Source organism: Podarcis vaucheri (assembly GCF_965113315.1).
Source record: "Podarcis vaucheri genome assembly, chromosome: 6".
In the NCBI taxonomy this organism is placed as follows: Eukaryota; Metazoa; Chordata; class Lepidosauria; order Squamata; family Lacertidae; genus Podarcis; species Podarcis vaucheri.
In genome coordinates, this window is record NC_138764.1 from 74,674,712 (window position 1) to 74,692,286 (window position 17,575).

A 17,575-nucleotide genomic window follows, 5' to 3' on the forward strand; every position below is an offset into this window, starting at 1 on the left:
TAAAAAATACAAATTTACCCATTTTTAATTCAACGTGGGGATGCAATGGGAAAGTAGATGGAAAGCTTGGTGCATTTTTTGTTGCCTGTGAATAAAATTTTATTTCTGAAAATGTTATATATCAAAAGAATTGCTTACTTTGGTGGAAGTATAACAGTAGCTATGGGTGTGTACAGTTATCTTTAGTAATTTATTCAAAGGTATGTTCGCAACTGGCTGTACTTATACTGATTAAAGACCTGTTCATTTTAGCTTTGACCCAGAATAGGTGTGCTTCTCTATGAATACACTGATGCATTTTGTTGCATGTCCCACTTTTACTACTAATTACCTAAAAATATTATATTAAATGTAACAGGTTTAGTAAAGTGCACTAAAGGTTTAGCAACATTGGTAAAGAGCAGCGTCCACAAGGAAAAGCCAAACTCATGCTGCACTTTTACAGTTAAACATGCCTAATTGTTTTTAGTACTGCTTCTGTCTTCACTGTCACACCTTAAATTTAGAGGAGGAATCCAGCACACTAGAGATACTTCTCTAATTAAACAGTGAGGGATTGAAACCTGGGCATGCAAACCATGAGTTCGTCCTTGGAACTGTGCATCCTTCAGACCAATGCTCAACTTGCTGAAGGTGTCTTCAAACTTACAAAGCTGCCAAGAAAGGAGCAGATATATAAAATATTATTTGCACTCATCTGTAGTCCAGCAAATGAGGCTAAAGGTACACAACTTTAGCTTCCAGAAATAGTTTAAACACCATTCATGACCATTAGTCATAGCAGGACTAAATATGTTATTTATTATTCTCTCATTGGTGCCTTCATTCAAAACATGCACAAAATACAGCAAAATACACAAATTAGACAGTGAAAGACAAAATTGTTGTAAAGAACTTAAGAAATCTGCAGAAGTAAAATAATATGTTTTTAAAAACAGACAAGTGCTTCACTGACACAGCCTTAGAGGCATTGCATATAACGAGTAAATAGTACATTAATTGCAACAAGTCTACTTAAGAGATGGAAAGGAACACTGAAACACACACAGAGCTAGAGACCGGGATACTGCACGACAGCAAAGCTTCTATGTTTCTGAGCAAGGTCTTTTGGACAATCCACTGATACTGCTTCCTTTCCTTTTCTGGGAAATGTGAGAATCCTTGGGTGGGTTGGCTGCACTTTGGTGGTTCTCTTCATCGGTGGTTTCCAAAGTCTGGAAGAACATCAGAGAAAACCAAGTGAGAGAGAAAAATATTGGTTTCTGTGTTCACACTTTGCTCAAAGGACCAATGCTTTCATTCACATCTTGCAAATATGCAGACTCCCCAAGTTAAGACTTCAAAAGTCATGGGGCACATTTTGTTCTTTAAAGACACAAATCAGCTAATTTCTCACCCTCTTACCACCCCACACAGAATTTCCATAGATCCTCATTATACAGCTCACCACATTTAGTGGCCTGACAGCCAAACTTGAGGTGCTACAGAAGAGAAAATGTGCCTTTTCCTCCATCACTGGACTGTTCTTACGTGTTCTGGGAACTAGAAAAACTTTTTCAGAAATTTGTGCAATACAATATGCATGGCTCTGCAAGATTTGTACAGGCTGTTCATAGATCACTTCCATAGCACAGATATACCCAGTACTTTTTTTCTGGGGGCACTTCAAGGGTATGCAGTACCGGCATATTTTTGCCTATAAGAAAAGCACTGGATATACCAGTTTTTACAAGCAAATTCTAGGCAACATGGAGATGCTACCTCCAAACAGGAATCAGTTCTTTCTACAAGCAGGCCAAATTTATCCAACGCTGAAATTCTACTGACAGCCTAAGAAGAATCAGCTTCTTCACATTAGTTTAGAAACAAGAAAGTGCAACTATGAAAGAAGCTGTATTATTTAAGGTTCAGGTGCCCCCAAGTGTTTCAGCTGTGTAATTTCATCCCAATTTACCTGGAAATTTCAATAAAAGTAGAAGGCATAGTTGTGAATTACTGAAGACCACTCTGTGCTTTATTGGGGCACACAAAACTGTTGAAGATGACACAGGATAATTTATACAGAGCTGACTGCTACATCTACTTTCTGCTTGAACTCATTGCTGGTGCTGGGTTGGGTGCTCTAGCATGGATGACTCCAGTAGTAAGTGCTCCCTCAAAGTTCATTTCCTGCTATTCTATTCACTCCCCAGCTTTCAGTCACTGTGGAATACAGCCCTTTATAGTATGCATTAAATCTTTGCTCCTCTGAATGGTGGCATTTGCACTCCCAAACATGTTTTGCTTGGGAGTTGCCCTGACTCCTTAGCTCCTAAATATAACTAAGACCCAAGTCTCATTTGCCCACCAGTCTTTTGATTTGTCCATTCTATGCTAATAATGAGCAACTACAATGAACAGAAAGTTAGGGATCCACTTTTTGAACAGACAAGTGAAAAGTTACAAAAGAAAGGCAAGGAAATCAGGGTTCTAAACCAGATTGAATAGGGAGCCAGCCAAATGCTTGAACAATTAAGAGTTCTACAAAGTGCAGGAAGCCGACAAGAGAACAGCTGTCTCCCACTACAGACGTTTGCCCTGAACACTTGGAATACAGAAACAACCATGCAACAATGGGGGAAGTCTAAAGGCACAGCCCCTTTTGTAATGGCAGTGCCCCTACATGCAAGTAAAGACTGAATAGGGTCAAAGTGATGGAGGTGGCAGAATGGACTGTACCACTTCAGACTGCAAGTGGAGGAAATTATTACTACTTATTAAATTTCTATTCCGCCCTTCATCCAAGGATAACAGGGCAGTTTACAACACAAAAATATATACCATGATAACAAACGAAAACTGTAACACCTGCAGCCTAGGGCTTTTGGAATGGTAATCCATGCTCACTGAAGAAATGGAAGAGCAATGCTTTCAGACAGAAGTTACAGTAGGAGGTGAAATATCCTATCAAGCATTAAGATCATAGCCAAAGACTACATCCCCATCATTTTGAAGTTATCAAGCTCTATATGGAAAAACTTCAGAAATGCACTGTGAGAGGAATCAGGCATACAGTGGTACCTCGGGTTACATACACTTCAGGTTACATACGCTTCAGGTTACACACTCCGCTAACCCAGAAATAGTGCTTCAGGTTAAGAACTTTGCTTCAGGATAAGAACAGAAATCTTGCTCCGGCAGCACGGCAGCAGCAGGAGGCCATATTAGCTAAAGTGGTGCTTCAGGTTAAGAACCGATTCAGGTTAAGAATGGACCTCCAGAACGAATTAAGTACTTAACCCGAGGTAGCACCGTATATGCATAATGTCAAAAGACAATCTCTCAGCCTGCCCTTAACCATGCTTTGCCATCTCCTCTCCACTCCTCAAATGACCCAATTTGCTTGTCTGGAATGCTATAACCAATTCTGTGACTGGGAAGAGGCCAGAATAACTACAGTCGTACCTTGGTTTTCGAACAGCTTAGTTCTCGAACGTTTTGGCTCCCAAACACTGCCAACATGGAGGTGACTGTTCTGGTTTGCGAACTATTTTGGGAACGTCCGACAGAACTTCCTGCAGCCAATCAGAAGCTGCACTTTGGTTTCTGAATGTTTTGGAAGTCAGACGGACTTCCGGAATGGATTCTGTTCGACTTCCAAGGTACGACTGTACACTGGTAGACTTGTTTGATGAGGATAGACCTTCATCTCATTACAAGCTTATCTCCTTCTAACCTGACTCTGGAGCACAATGGTTTAAAGCCCTGCAGGTGAGCAGCTTGACGTTCAGGTTAAAAGCACTCATCTTTCAAAGTGTTTATAGTGGTTAGTTCACAGGAAGGGTATTAACTACCCTCTATGGAATCCTAACTGATTCTTTTTGCAGGGAACCTAATGGTCCTTGCATGATGTAGGCGAATGATACTGGCAGACCAATCTCTGAAGCTTCCTGGTGTGCTCTGTGGTCTCATGCACCCTTTAAAACTGTATCAGCAGCCGTCAAACTAGCTTCTCAAGTTAGTTTAAGCAATATAAGGTGTCAACGGTGAACTAAGTTATATGAATCTCCCTCTACAGTGAGCCTGCAACTTACGTGGGAGTTGTGTTCCAGGGATCACACCTAAAGCCAAAATCACATGAAGCAAAAACACATGTAGAATTGCCAAAGTCAGACACTTGCCATTCATTCATTCATTCATTGCCAAGCGCATAAAGCTGAATGTGCACAAATTAAATGTGCCTAAGTTTTGGGCTTACCATATTAAAAAAAGATACTTGTTTCGCTGCATATGTAGACCAGATGCAACTGGGAGAATTTCTAGAAATTATTTCCCAGATCAGTGAACAAGGCTGATCCTACATCCTAAATTTCCCTGGAATCAATGCGTTTGGCCTGGCATACCGGAATGATTTTACCAAAAGATCTGCGTCTCTGCTGATGAATTCCTCCCCTCATACAAATACATGGAGGATGTGTGCCGTCTGCAGATTTAGAACCATACTGCAAGCGAAATAATATTCCATATAAAATGTTTGCAATAGGGTAACTTCCAAATATTCTTACCCAAGGCAAATTCTACAAGATCAGACACAAATAAAATACAATAAACTCTGAACAATCCCTGCATTTTTCTATGACATTTTAGAGTTATGACAACATGGCCAAGAAAGCAAAACAAAAACTCCCATTGCCAGAAAAGGTAGTCTACAAGGGAGAAGTTAATCCAGACACTTGTGTTTCATGGCACATTCATAGTATTTCCATCCCACAAACTCAATTATAGGAAGATGGGCAATTATAGGTGACGCAGATTTGCAGTATTCCGTTGGGCACAGCAAGACGGCACATGTGAAGATTAACCTACACCCCATTCCTCTCTAACAAAAGTGATATACTTTCCTTACCATTGTTGTCTGGCTTGCATACTTCTCTGTCCATTGTCTGGCATTTTTGAGGAATGTTTGCTTGTTGTATTTATACTCAGAGGACTAGACATAATTAAAAAAAAGAAGAAGGAAAAAGTAAGAGACAAGGATAATTATGGCCTCTCAACCATAAGACCATAGTTACGTTTGATGACAGATTTACTAGACCGCATGGAAGACTACTTAACCACACTAGGTATTTAGGAAGACTGCAATCGCCATATTTTGTATCCTGTATGCAACACATATATACCCATCCATCCATTTTTAAGCATGATGTTTCAAGGTAGAAAGCGTTGACCTCACTGTCAACAAAACAAATTCTTTTTGAGCATCTCCCACCTCTCCCCACCCCCACTTTTAGGTCAACATGGCCTTTTCTCAGTTGTATTACTGGAAAATTTGTACCCCAAAGAAATGAACTGTAAGAGGTACATCTATTGCACTCTGTGGTTTCTTCACATCCCTTCACAGACAGAGTTATAGCATAGTTATAGCTTCCAAAAATACAACACACATTCCACCAAAATAAAGGAGGAAACTTACTATGTCAGCCATGAGGGGGTCATCAGGGTTGGGTTCATTCATAAGTATCTGTATTGAAGTCAGCAAAGTTGCAATATTCAAAGACGGTCTCCATGCACCCTGCACAGAACGAAAAATTACTTGGGTGAGTGGAGGTATTATGATACAAAGAGAAGTGTGTTTTGTTGGGAGTTACTTTGCAGGCCAAGCTATAATTTCCCCCAAGATTTTCTGGGCAACATTGCAGAAATTTAGAAGCAACCTGTATATCAATTAATATATACAAGTGTGACATGCAACAAAATGTTGCCATGTACTCTCTTCCAATAACAGAAGTGCTTCTGTTTCCTTCAGATAGTGGTGAGGGACTTAAGTAGTCCAATTCACATTCCTTCCCTAAATTCTCTTTTCTAAATCTCACTCTACATTCCATGGCTTGAGGAGACCACCCTTCATCCTCTATATTTATTGAGTTGATTTTGGAAGGGTGTTTAACTCTTTTGCTTAACTCTTTATGTACTTCTGAAAAATCTTAGAATAACCCCCAGCAAACTATTCCCTCCCCTCTCCAAACCCTGTTTAGCAACAATCACAGTGACACTCACAAACTTCAGTATTATCAATATGCATAGCCAGATCAACATGCTGAAAAAATATGTGGTACTCAAAACCCCAAAAGCATCAATCCCACCTGTGCCACACACACACCAAAGGCAATTAAGAAAAGATGAGGTTTACAATGAGCTTAGACCTGCTGACTGTAACTGTTTCTGTCCAGGTCTCCTCAGTAGGGAAATACAAGCAAGTGGCCTCTTTCAACCAATACACATAGCAGGATCTGCACTTGCAGATAGGAACAGCTGTGCCAGGAGGCCTACTGCTGCTCTCATCAATCCCTGTAAGAGAGGCAACTCATTACCTTAGGTGGCAATCTGAGAACATCAAGGCAAATTCTTCCAGCTGAGTCAATGTTGGGATGGTAGATGGGAGTCAGAAAGCGTATCTTTGGGGGTTCAAATGGATACCTAATTAAAAAACAATTGGTTCTCTTATTTTGAAAGAGAATTTTCACAAGTTAACACCCACAAATCCCTCGTTCTTATCCATTTCTGAACATGCACGAGCATGAGCATCATCATCATCATCATCATCATCATCATAATTTATTATTTGTAGCCTGCCAATCTGGCTGGGTTTCCCCAGCCACTCTGGGCGGCTTCCAACAAAATATTAAAATACAGTGGTACCCCGCAAGACGAATGCCTCGCAAGACGGAAAACCCGCAAGACGAAAAGGTTTTCTGTTTTGGAGGCGCTTCGCAAGACGAATTTCCCTATGGGCTTGCTTCGCAAGATGAAAGCCCATAGGGAAATCTCCGGGGACCTCTTTTAAATGCTGGTGGTGGGGAGCAAAGCCTTTCCCCCCCTCCGGCCTTCAGAAGAGGTCCAGGAAGGCCGACGGGGGCCGAAAGGCTTTGCTCCCCACCGCCAGCATTTTAAAAGCAGTCCGGCATAGCAGGGAAGCGCTTCCCGCTATCGTGGACGGCTTTTGAAGGCAGGCGGGGGGAGCAAAGACTTTCACCCCCCGCCGGCCTTCTCCGCTGTTCCCGACGGCTTTTGAAGGCAGGCGGGGGGGGGGAAGACTTTTGCCCCCCGCCCGCCTTCAGAAGAGGTCCAGGACCTCTTCTGAAGGCTGGCGGGGGGCGAAAGTCTTTGCTCCCCCCTGCCTGCCTTCCCGGGATAGCGGAGAAAGGCAGCGCCTTTCTCCGCTGTTCCCGACGGCTTTTGAAGGCAGGCGGGGGGGGGAGACTTTCGCCCCCCGCCCGCCTTCAGAAGAGGTCCTGGACCTCTTCTGAAGGCCGGCGGGGGGCAAAAGTCTTTGCTCCCCTCGCCTGCCTTCCCGGGGCAGCGGAGACTTCTCTGCTGTCCCGGGCGATCTTAAAATGCTGGCGGGCGGCAGCGAAGCTTTCGCTGCCACCCACCAGCATTTTAAAATCGCCCCGGGACAGCGGGGGCTTTTAAAATGCTGGCGGTCGGCAGCAAAGCCCTCCTGTCCCCGGAGCTTGCGGGGCGGGAGGTGGGGAGAAGGGCTTTTCTTCCCACCCCCAGCCTTCAGAACAGCCTTCTGAAGGCTGGCGGTGGGAAGAAAAGCCCTTGTCCCCCCCCCCCAGCCTTCAGAAGAGGTCGGGGGACAGACTGTCCCTGGACCTGGTCTGAAGGCGGTTTCCCTAGGAACGCATTAATTGATTTTCAATGCATTCCTATGGGAAACCGTGCATCGCAAGACGAAAAACTCGCAAGAAGTAAAAACTTGCGGAACGAATTAATTTCGTCTTGCGAGGCACCACTGTACAATAGTCTATTAAACATTAAAAGCTTCTCTAAACAGGGCTGCCTTAAGATGTCTTCTTAAAGCCTGGTAGCTGTTTTTCTCTTTGACATCTGGTGGGAGGGCATTCCACAGGGAGGGCGCCACTACCGAGAAGGCCCTCTGCCTGGTTCCCTGTAACTTGGCTTCTCGCAGCGAGGGAACCACCAAAAGACCCTCGGTGCTGGACCTCAGTGTCCGGGCAGAACAATAAGTGTGATATCCAATTGTGGTATCCTATTTAAGCAAACAGGGTTTACACTTCCTTACCTCTGCAGTCCCCTACATGCCACCAAAAGCTATTGTTTGGAGGGTTAGGAGGACTCCTGTTGCACACATTGGCATAACATTGAGCTCCCTTACTAGATCTAGAGCAGGCACGTCCAACTTCCAAGCGCCTGCAATCTACTCCCTGTTGGACATGCATGATCTAGAGGAATCAGCTTGATTTTAAAGCGGTTTAACAGCTCTCTAGTTCCTAATCCTGTAAAAGGAACTGCAGTCTCATGAGCTGTATTTAACAAACCTACCATTCCATATATGCTTAATACATTGAAGCACAAAAGATTTTCAAAAATCCACTTAACTTTCAGGCACAACTATTTCCAAGTTAAAAATTCCTTTCTCGTATGGTGTATCTGCAGAACCCAACATTTCTAAAGAGAAAAAGACATATTAAGATACAACAATACTGCCCTCTTTAGGTAACTGCTTCAGTCATTGCAAAAACAAAGTTTGATCACATAAGCCACAATATATTCATATCTTCAAAATACATCCATCCAAGGAACTAGGCAGGAAAAGAACAAAAGTTACAAGGAATGTAATAATTATTTATTTTTCAGACTTATTGTTCAGTGCCAGAATTCTAAAAAGACTTGAAGATGTATTTTTATCTTCCAGGAAAGGATCTTTATACTGGCTAACAAAATAAATTTCTGTCCAAAAAGAATTAGAAAATTATGAGCATCTTCTAATCTTTGCTACACCAAACACTTGTTTTAGAAAAAGGAGCTACTTCTCTATTTCCTGCTATGCAGATGACCTAGTATCTTTACTTTTTATGGATTATACAGTGGACGCATGGGTTGCGAACGTGATCCGTGCGGGATGCACCTTCGCAATCCACGTCTGCACATGCGCAAAGCACAATTTAGCGCTTCTGTGCATGCACGACCGCCGAAACCCGGAAGTAATCCATTCCGGTACTTCTGGATTTCGGCAGTCCGCAACCCGAAAAGACGCAACCTGAAGTGGCTGTAACCCAAGGTATGACTGTATACATAATTCTGATATACACAACACCTTCCCTTTCATTATTAATCACAACTAAGTTCAGCTTCTTAAGCAACATTTCCTCAAATTCCTGTGAATCATTGGCAAAAAACTAAATGAAATAATTGCATTAAAACAATCTAGAAAAGGGCTGGGGAATCCATAGCTCTCCAGAAGTGGTTGGACTGCAGCTCCCCACCATCCTTCACTGCATGCTTTTTGGCACCACACAAGTTTACTCTGAAACAAATCCAACTTTTTTTATGGAACTTGCTTCTAAATACAGTATGCAGTATATTTGCATGCATACAGAAAAGGCAATGGAGGGCACAAGGAGAAAGGGACGACAGAGAATGAGATGGTTGGATGGTGTTCTTGAAGCTACCAGCATGAGTTTGATCAAACTGCGGGAGGCAGTGGAGGACAGAAGTGCCTGGCGTGCTCTGGTCCATGGGGTCACGAAGAGTCGGACACGACTAAACGACTAAACAACAAAAATATAAGTTATAGATTCTAACCTCTAACTATTTGTATATTGTTTTGTTTATTGTTGCTGGGTTACTGAGGTATGGAGGGCAGAAAATATCGAATCCAGACAGATACATACGGGCTTGAAGATCATCTATACGGCTTCCATTCTGCCAGCAAGTAATTCCTGGCGGCGGCTGTGTAGTCAGCAAATGCAGCTCCCTCTTAAGTCGTGAAGCCCTTTGCATTGTTCTGCAATAGTGTAGGGGAAATTTGCATCATTTAACTTTTCTAATTTCAGCAACTATAAATCCTTTCTGATAATGAATTGCATGTCAGTGTAGTAGTAGCAGAATTTTCAGGTAGCTGTGTAAGTTTTTTAAAAAAGGATTGCAGCCTGTTTAGACTAGAAATGCTGATCCAGAACCAGTCTCACACTTAGAGATCACTATCAAAACAATTTCTTCATGTCAGAAGCACTCATGTTTTACATCAATCAATATTAAATAGGACTGAGATACTAGGTAACGTTTTTGCAACTTGTATATGATCTTGTAGAGATCATTAAACACTAGGCTGAGATCTATTAGTGGGCAAGGCAGCACAATATTTCAGGAGTACAGTGGTACCTCTGGTTACAAACTTAACTCATTCCGGAGGTCCATTCTTAACCTGAAACTGTTCTTAACCTGAGGTACCACTTTAGCTAATGGGGCCTCCCGCTGCCGCTGCGCCACCAGCATGCGATTTCTGATCTCATCCTGAGGTAAAGTTCTTAACCCAAGGTGCTACTTCCGGATTAGCGGAGTCTGTATCCCGGAGTGTTTGTAACTGAGGTGTTTGTAACCCAAGGTACTACTGTAGTTGGAGAGAGCATGCCTTTTCAACCAACTTATGCTATGTGGAAAAGGGTGGGCATCAGATTTATAGACTTTACTGGCTTCTGTGGAGGTGTCTTTTAAAGAAGTTAGGCTCCCTCCCACCCTGGTAGGAAAGTAGCATTACTACTGGTGGGTATCACTGAGCAGGATTCAACTAAGGAGTCCTATCAGCAGACACCCATGCAAGAACTTCCATATGCACAATGGGGCTCCCCCACTTCCCCCAGCCAATGGGCAGGGTGGGGAGAGAATATAAAATAAAACCAGCCATTTTTAAACACATCACAGTTACTAAAATTATATGCCTCGGTACGCTTTCATGAACAAAGAAGGCTTCAGCGAGCACTGGGGGGAGAAAAACACAGGGAAGGAACCTGCCTAATATTAACGTGCAGGGAGTTCTGAAGTGAGGGTGCTGTTGACTTGTAAACGTGGGGCAAACGTGATACAGCACTTGTAAAAGTGTGAGTTCTGCAGATCTAAGCAGTGAAGGGGGTACACATTGGGGGCGAGGCAGTCCTTCAAGTAGGTGGAAGTAGACCTTCAGCTCCAGGAGGCAGCCAGGCCCCTTCCTACTGTTTTTAAGGAAGGCTAGAGGGGGGCATTTTGTTAAAAATGGGAGCCAGTCGGGGAGCTGCAGTTTTGATTTCATTGTCTCTTCTCCCTGGCTTTTAACACTATATATATATTATAGAGAGAGAGAGAGAGAATGTACAGTGTGTGTAGATTATATATACCGTATTTTTCGCTCTATAACACGCAGATTTTTTCTCCTAAAAAGGAAGGGGAAATGTCTGTGCGTGTTATGCAGCGAATGTGTGGTCCCTGGAGCCGAAAAATCGGGCAAAAATCAAACCGCGCTTCAGGGAGAAGGGAAACAAACCTGAAAAGAGGAAGCGGCTGCTTTCCTGCATTCTGCCTCAGGGTCTTACTGCCCACCCTCCTCTGTTTCGTTACTGTGTTTGCTCAAACAGAACAAAGAGCAGGGAAAGCCCCTCCCCTCCAGGCAAGAAGAGAGGAAAGCAGACTGTCGCTCCTTCCTCTCTGTGCTCCGGTGCTGCTGAAAACATGCAGGTGGGAGAGAGAGAGAGAGAGAGAGAGAGAGAGAGAGAGCGCTGGCTGGCTTGGGTGGGTGCGTGGGGGAAACTTTTGCCTTCCTTTGCTCCCTCCCGTTATACCCCACTCCTGCATTCTTAGCCCTTCTGTGTTTTTCCTTCCCTCCCCACTTAAAATGTGGTTAAAAAGCATGGATCCACATGGATCCTCAGGATTTTTGCACTGGGTCACCCCAAATTCACCATCAGAGCACATAGCATGTCCATGGCTACAGCCTGCCCCCCCCCAAATCATGCACCCACTGTTGCCTGGGGCTGCAATGGTGCAAAAATGTGGTTAAAAAGCATGGATCCACATGGATCTTTGCATTGGGTCACCCCCAAATTCACCACCAGAGAACATAGCATGTCCAAGGCTACAGCCTGCCCCCCCCCAAAATCACGCACCCACTGTTGTCTGGGGCTGCAATGGTGCAAAAACGTGGTTACATAGCATGGATCCACATGGATCTTTGCATTGGGTCACCCCCCCAAATTCACCATCAGAGCACATAACATGTCCATGGCTACAGCCTGCCCCCCAAAAATCATGCACCCACTGTTGCCTGGGGCTGCAATGGTGCAAAAATGTGGTTAAAAAGCATGGATCCACATGGATCCTCAGGATCTTTGCATTGGGTCACCCCCAAATTCACCACCAGAGAACATAGCATGTCCATGGCTACAGCCTGCCCCCCCCCCAAAATCACGCACCCACTGTTGTCTGGGGCTGCAATGGTGCAAAAACGTGGTTACATAGCATGGATCCACATGGATCTTTGCATTGGGTCACCCCCCCAAATTCACCATCAGAGCACATAACATGTCCATGGCTACAGCCTGCCCCCCAAAAATCATGCACCCAGTTGCCTGGGGCTGCAGTGGTGCAAAAATGTGGTTAAAAAGCATGGATCCACATGGATCCTCAGGATCTTTGCATTGGGTCACCCCCAAATTCACCACCAGAGAACATAGCATGTCCATGGCTACAGCCTGCCCCCCCCCCCAAATCACGCACCCACTGTTGTCTGGGGCTGCAATGGTGCAAAAACGTGGTTACAAAGCATGGATCCACATGGATCCTCAGGATCTTTGCATTGGGTCAGCCCAAATTCACCATCAGATCACATATCTGTGGCCACAGCATGAAGCACAAAAATGATACATCCACTGTTTCATTCAGAATGTTTTTTCCCTTGTTTTCCTCCTCTAAAAATGATGTGCGTGTTATGGTCAGGTGCGTGTTATAGAGCGAAAAATACGGTATATATATATATATATATATATAGAGAGAGAGAGAGAGAGAGAGAGAGTATACACACACAAACATACAAAGTCTCCCTGGCTTTTGACACTATATATAGATATAGTGTATGTGTGTGTGTGTGTGTATATATATATATATATATATATATATATATATATATATATGCAGGTTTTGGTGTCTTCGGGTGTCTTCCCGTGTAAGAGTCGGGGTGTCTGTGCGACGTTTCGACGAGGTCTCACTCGTCATCTTCAGGCTGGTGCTTTCGGCTTCTTGTTACTGGAACAGAGCAGAATCTGGTGTTTGAGTTCCTATAAATACTGTTGAGGGGTGTGGTGTATAGCCTCCAACGTTCTGGGCAGAGAGGAAGTTCCTAGATTAGTGTGCCTCTTCTTCTTTTGTTCCTTAATTACTTGAGGGATATCTTGAGTGATTTCATGAGTGATATTCTGAATACCACTGGGTGGGTCATTAAGTGTAGATTAGTTGCTAAAGCTTTTGTGTCTTGACCTCTTGAGCTTGTGAAGAGTTTTTCTGAGAAGATGGCTGTGCTGCATTTAGTTGTGCTCTGGCTTGGCTTCGTGTATAGGGGCGAGCTGTGGTTTTGTGCCTTGTGCCAGCCAGATCTGTGTAGGGATTGCAGGGGGGTGCAGCATCCGGAGGTGCCACTATAGTTTGGCTACTGGATGGAGTCTGTAATATGTCTGTGGAGAGGGTCTGGGTTTGGGTCTGGTGTGGTTGATTGGTGACGGCGTTCTTTGTGCCTCTGGTTCTGGTGTCGGTTTTTGTGGGGAGGGCTACTTTCCAGATGTCTGGCAGGCGGGACGTGTCGTCACGCTTGTTCATGTTGTGAGGGTGTTTCTCTATCTCGATGGCCTCCATGATTATTCTCTTGTGGTGATGTTCCATGTTAAAGAGCAATTTGGAATCTGCAAAATTAATTTCGTGTCCTGTTTCTTTCATGTGTTGGAAAAGAGAGGAAGTTTTTTTCTTCTTTTTTGACGGCATTCTTGTGTTCTGCGATACGTGCATTTATTCGTCTGTTTGTTTATCCAATGTACGTGGCTGGGCAGACTTTGCAGGGTATTTCATAGACCCCTTGGTTTTCCAGCTGGATTTTGTCTTTTGGGTTTCTGAGGATATTGGCTATTTTTTGGTTGGTGCAGAAGGCTGTTTTGATATTGTGTTTATGGAGGATTTTGCTGATTTTGTCTGTAGTGCCCTTGATATAAGGAAGGAGGGCCATGCCATTGTTTTCTTCTGTGTCTTGGTTTTTGGGGGGTGTTTCTTTTTGGATTAGCTTCGTAACCCTGTTTTTCTGGTATCCATTGGCGATTAACACATTTGAGAGATTCTGTAACTCAGTTGTCAAGTGGTCTTTGTCAGCCAGGCGTTTGGTTCTGGAGATGAGAGTCTTGGCTACGGAGTTTATTTGTGCAGGGTGGTGGTGTGATTGTGCATGTAAGTAGCGGTTGGTGTGTGTTTTTTTCTGGTAGATAGTGTGTCCTAGGGAGCCATCAGTTTTTTTGTAGATTAGGACGTCAAGAAAGGGGAGTTGGTTGTTGTCTTCTATTTCCATAGTGAATTGTATTTTGGGGTGTAGGCTGTTGAGATGTGTGAGGAAGCTATCTAGTTTTTCTTTCCCGTGTGGCCAAATTACAAAGGTGTCGTCAACATATCTGAGCCAAAGTTTGGGTTTGTGTTCTGACTTGTCTAAAGCATTGGTTTCAAAGTGTTCCATGTACAAATTTGCGATGACCGGTGAGAGGGGTGATCCCATAGGTGCTCCTTCTATCTGTTTGTATCTTTGTCCATTGTGGATGAAGTACGTGTTGGTTAGGCAGTGGTTGGTCAGGTCCAGGATGTATTTGGGGGGGTTGTATTTGTTTTGAATGGCTGTCAAGGCTTCATTAATGGGCACTTGAGTGAAGAGAGATACAACATCGAAGCTCACAAGTAGGTCATCGGGATGTAGGTATTGCTTCTTTATTGTTTCTATGAACTGGAAGGAGTTAGTAACGTGTGAAGCGATGGATTCTGCATAGGGCTGAAGTTGCTTAGCGAGAAATTTAGCGAGATTTTGTAGAGGTGAGCCTATGGAGCTGACTATTGGTCTGAGTGGTGTTCCTTCTTTGTGTATCTTGGGGAGACCGTAGAGTTTGGGGCATCTGGAAGATTTTTCTCTGCAATACCTACATCCCGATGACCTACTTGTGAGCTTCGATGTTGTATCTCTCTTCACTCAAGTGCCCATTAATGAAGCCTTGACAGCCATTCAAAACAAATACAATCCCCCCAAATACATCCTGGACCTGACCAACCACTGCCTAACCAACACGTACTTCATCCACAATGGACAAAGATACAAACAGATAGAAGGAGCACCTATGGGATCACCCCTCTCACCGGTCATCGCAAATTTGTACATGGAACACTTTGAAACCAATGCTTTAGACAAGTCAGAACACAAACCCAAACTTTGGCTCAGATATGTTGACGACACCTTTGTAATTTGGCCACACGGGAAAGAAAAACTAGATAGCTTCCTCACACATCTCAACAGCCTACACCCCAAAATACAATTCACTATGGAAATAGAAGACAACAACCAACTCCCCTTTCTTGACGTCCTAATCTACAAAAAACCTGATGGCTCCCTAGGACACACTATCTACCGGAAAAAAACACACACCAACCGCTACTTACATGCACAATCACACCACCACCCTGCACAAATAAACTCCGTAGCCAAGACTCTCATCTCCAGAACCAAACGCCTGGCTGACAAAGACCACTTGACAACTGAGTTACAGAATCTCTCAAATGTGTTAATCGCCAATGGATACCAGAAAAACAAGGTTACGAAGCTAATCCAAAAAGAAACACCCCCCAAAAACCAAGACACAGAAGAAAACAATGGCATGGCCCTCCTTCCTTATATCAAGGGCACTACAGACAAAATTAGCAAAATCCTCCATAAACACAATATCAAAACAGCCTTCTGCACCAATCAAAAAATAGCCAATATCCTCAGAAACCCAAAAGACAAAATCCAGCTGGAAAACCAAGGGGTCTATGAAATACCCTGCAAAGTCTGCCCAGCCACGTACATTGGACAAACAAACAGACGAATAAATGCACGTATCGCAGAACACAAGAATGCCGTCAAAAAAGAAGAAAAAACTTCCTCTCTTTTCCAACACATGAAAGAAACAGGACACGAAATTAATTTTGCAGATTCCAAATTGCTCTTTAACATGGAACATCACCACAAGAGAATAATCATGGAAGCCATCGAGATAGAGAAACACCCTCACAACATGAACAAGCGTGACGACACGTCCCGCCTGCCAGACATCTGGAAATTAGCCCTCCCCACAAAAACCGACACCAGAACCAGAGGCACACAGAACGCCGTCACCAATCAACCACACCAGACCCAAACCCAGACCCTCTCCACAGACATATTACAGACTCCATCCAGTAGCCAAACTATAGTGGCACCTCCGGATGCTGCACCCCCCTGCAATCCCTACACAGATCTGGCGGGCACAAGGCACAAAATCACAGCTCGCCCCTATACACGAAGCCAAGCCAGAGCACAACTAAATGCAGCACAGCCATCTTCTCAGAAAAACTCTTCACAAGCTCAAGAGGTCAAGACACGAAAGCTTTAGCAACTAATCTACACTTAATGACCCACCCAGTGGTATTCAGAATATCACTCATGAAATCACCCAAGATATCCCTCAAGTAATTAAGGAACAAAAGAAGAAAAGGCACACTAATCTAGGAACTTCCTCTCTGCCCAGAACGTTGGAGGCTATACACCACACCCCTCAACAGTATTTATAGGAACTCAAACACCAGATTCTGCTCTGTTCCAGTAACAAGAAGCCGAAAGCACCAGCCTGAAGATGACGAGTGAGACCTCGTCGAAACGTCGCACAGACACCCCGACTCTTACACGGGAAGACACCCGAAGACACCAAAACCTGCATTCCTGTACCCGTGAAAATCTACGAAAGCAAATATATATATATATATACACACACAACTTTTAATTGTAACCCGCCCAGGGGACCTGAGGGTGCCAGTTAGGATAGCAAAATAAAGGTAATAGCAATTATAACACCCATAATTCGAGCCTCAGTGCATGCAGAGGGAGGGCTATTCCTCCTCCCCTCTCCCCGTGCGAAACTGAAGGGGAAGCGCCAGTGTGAACCGGCTCTCCCCGCCCCGCCTCGGAGGGCTTCCTTTGCCAAGGCGGCCTGCGAGACCCCCGCACGAAACCCACCCGGTGCTTACGAACCCCTCTCGGTTTCTGAAGAAGCGGGACCTTCCGCTGCCTTTCCCGCCCTTTCAGAATGGATTGGCAGCTGCAGCAAAGCTGGAAGGAAGTCGAGGTTCGGGAGGGCTTTAGAAAAACCCGCTGCCTCAGGTTAGAAGCACGAAGGCCCGACATGCTTTGCACGGGCCGCGCCGTGAATGGGCGTTCGAAGTGCCCGTCAAAATGGGACCTACTACGGATTGGCCAGCGAGAGCGGAGGGCGGAGCGGCTCCAAGCGGGGAAACGGCACAATCAGGTTTTCGCCGACACTTCGGGCGCGAAATCGAACTGCGCTCTCCGTTCCAGGCTGCTGAGGTTTCGTTAGCAGAAATCACAGCTGCTTTCGGCGCCTGCGGGATATTCTTGTTTTTGTTAGGGATGGGCAGCCAACGTGGTTCAGCTTTTTTTTTAAAGGGAATCAGGTGTAAAAATACCCCGTAAATAGGACATTGCGGGGGGCAGGCT

The 17,575-nt window shown here is 44.4% G+C and overlaps 1 protein-coding gene across 5 annotated transcripts; it reads right to left on the bottom strand.

Moving 5' to 3' along the window:
* Positions 1 to 778: 778 nt before the first annotated feature.
* UBE2T (ubiquitin conjugating enzyme E2 T) lies at positions 779 to 17,270 on the bottom strand. 5 transcript variants are annotated; one of them, XR_014220912.1, is made up of 9 exons: positions 17,078 to 17,268; positions 9,681 to 9,793; positions 8,385 to 8,454; positions 6,351 to 6,456; positions 5,453 to 5,551; positions 4,886 to 4,969; positions 4,397 to 4,481; positions 2,084 to 2,202; positions 1,126 to 1,214 (listed from the first exon to the last, which is right to left on the bottom strand). XR_014220912.1 is itself a non-coding variant. In XM_082227458.1 (7 exons), the coding sequence occupies exons 2-7, from the start codon at positions 9,787 to 9,789 to the stop codon at positions 1,086 to 1,088; spliced, it is 597 nt and encodes a 198-aa protein (XP_082083584.1). In that variant the 5' UTR covers positions 9,790 to 9,793; positions 17,078 to 17,262; the 3' UTR covers positions 779 to 1,085. The 5 variants fall into 5 exon arrangements, 4 of the variants coding, with proteins under 4 accessions (XP_082083584.1, XP_082083585.1, XP_082083583.1 ...); XM_082227458.1 differs by lacking the exons at positions 2,084 to 2,202; positions 4,397 to 4,481 and having other exon boundaries at positions 779 to 1,214; positions 17,078 to 17,262; XM_082227457.1 differs by lacking the exons at positions 1,126 to 1,214; positions 2,084 to 2,202 and having other exon boundaries at positions 4,329 to 4,481; positions 17,093 to 17,270.
* Positions 17,271 to 17,575: the final 305 nt, after the last annotated feature.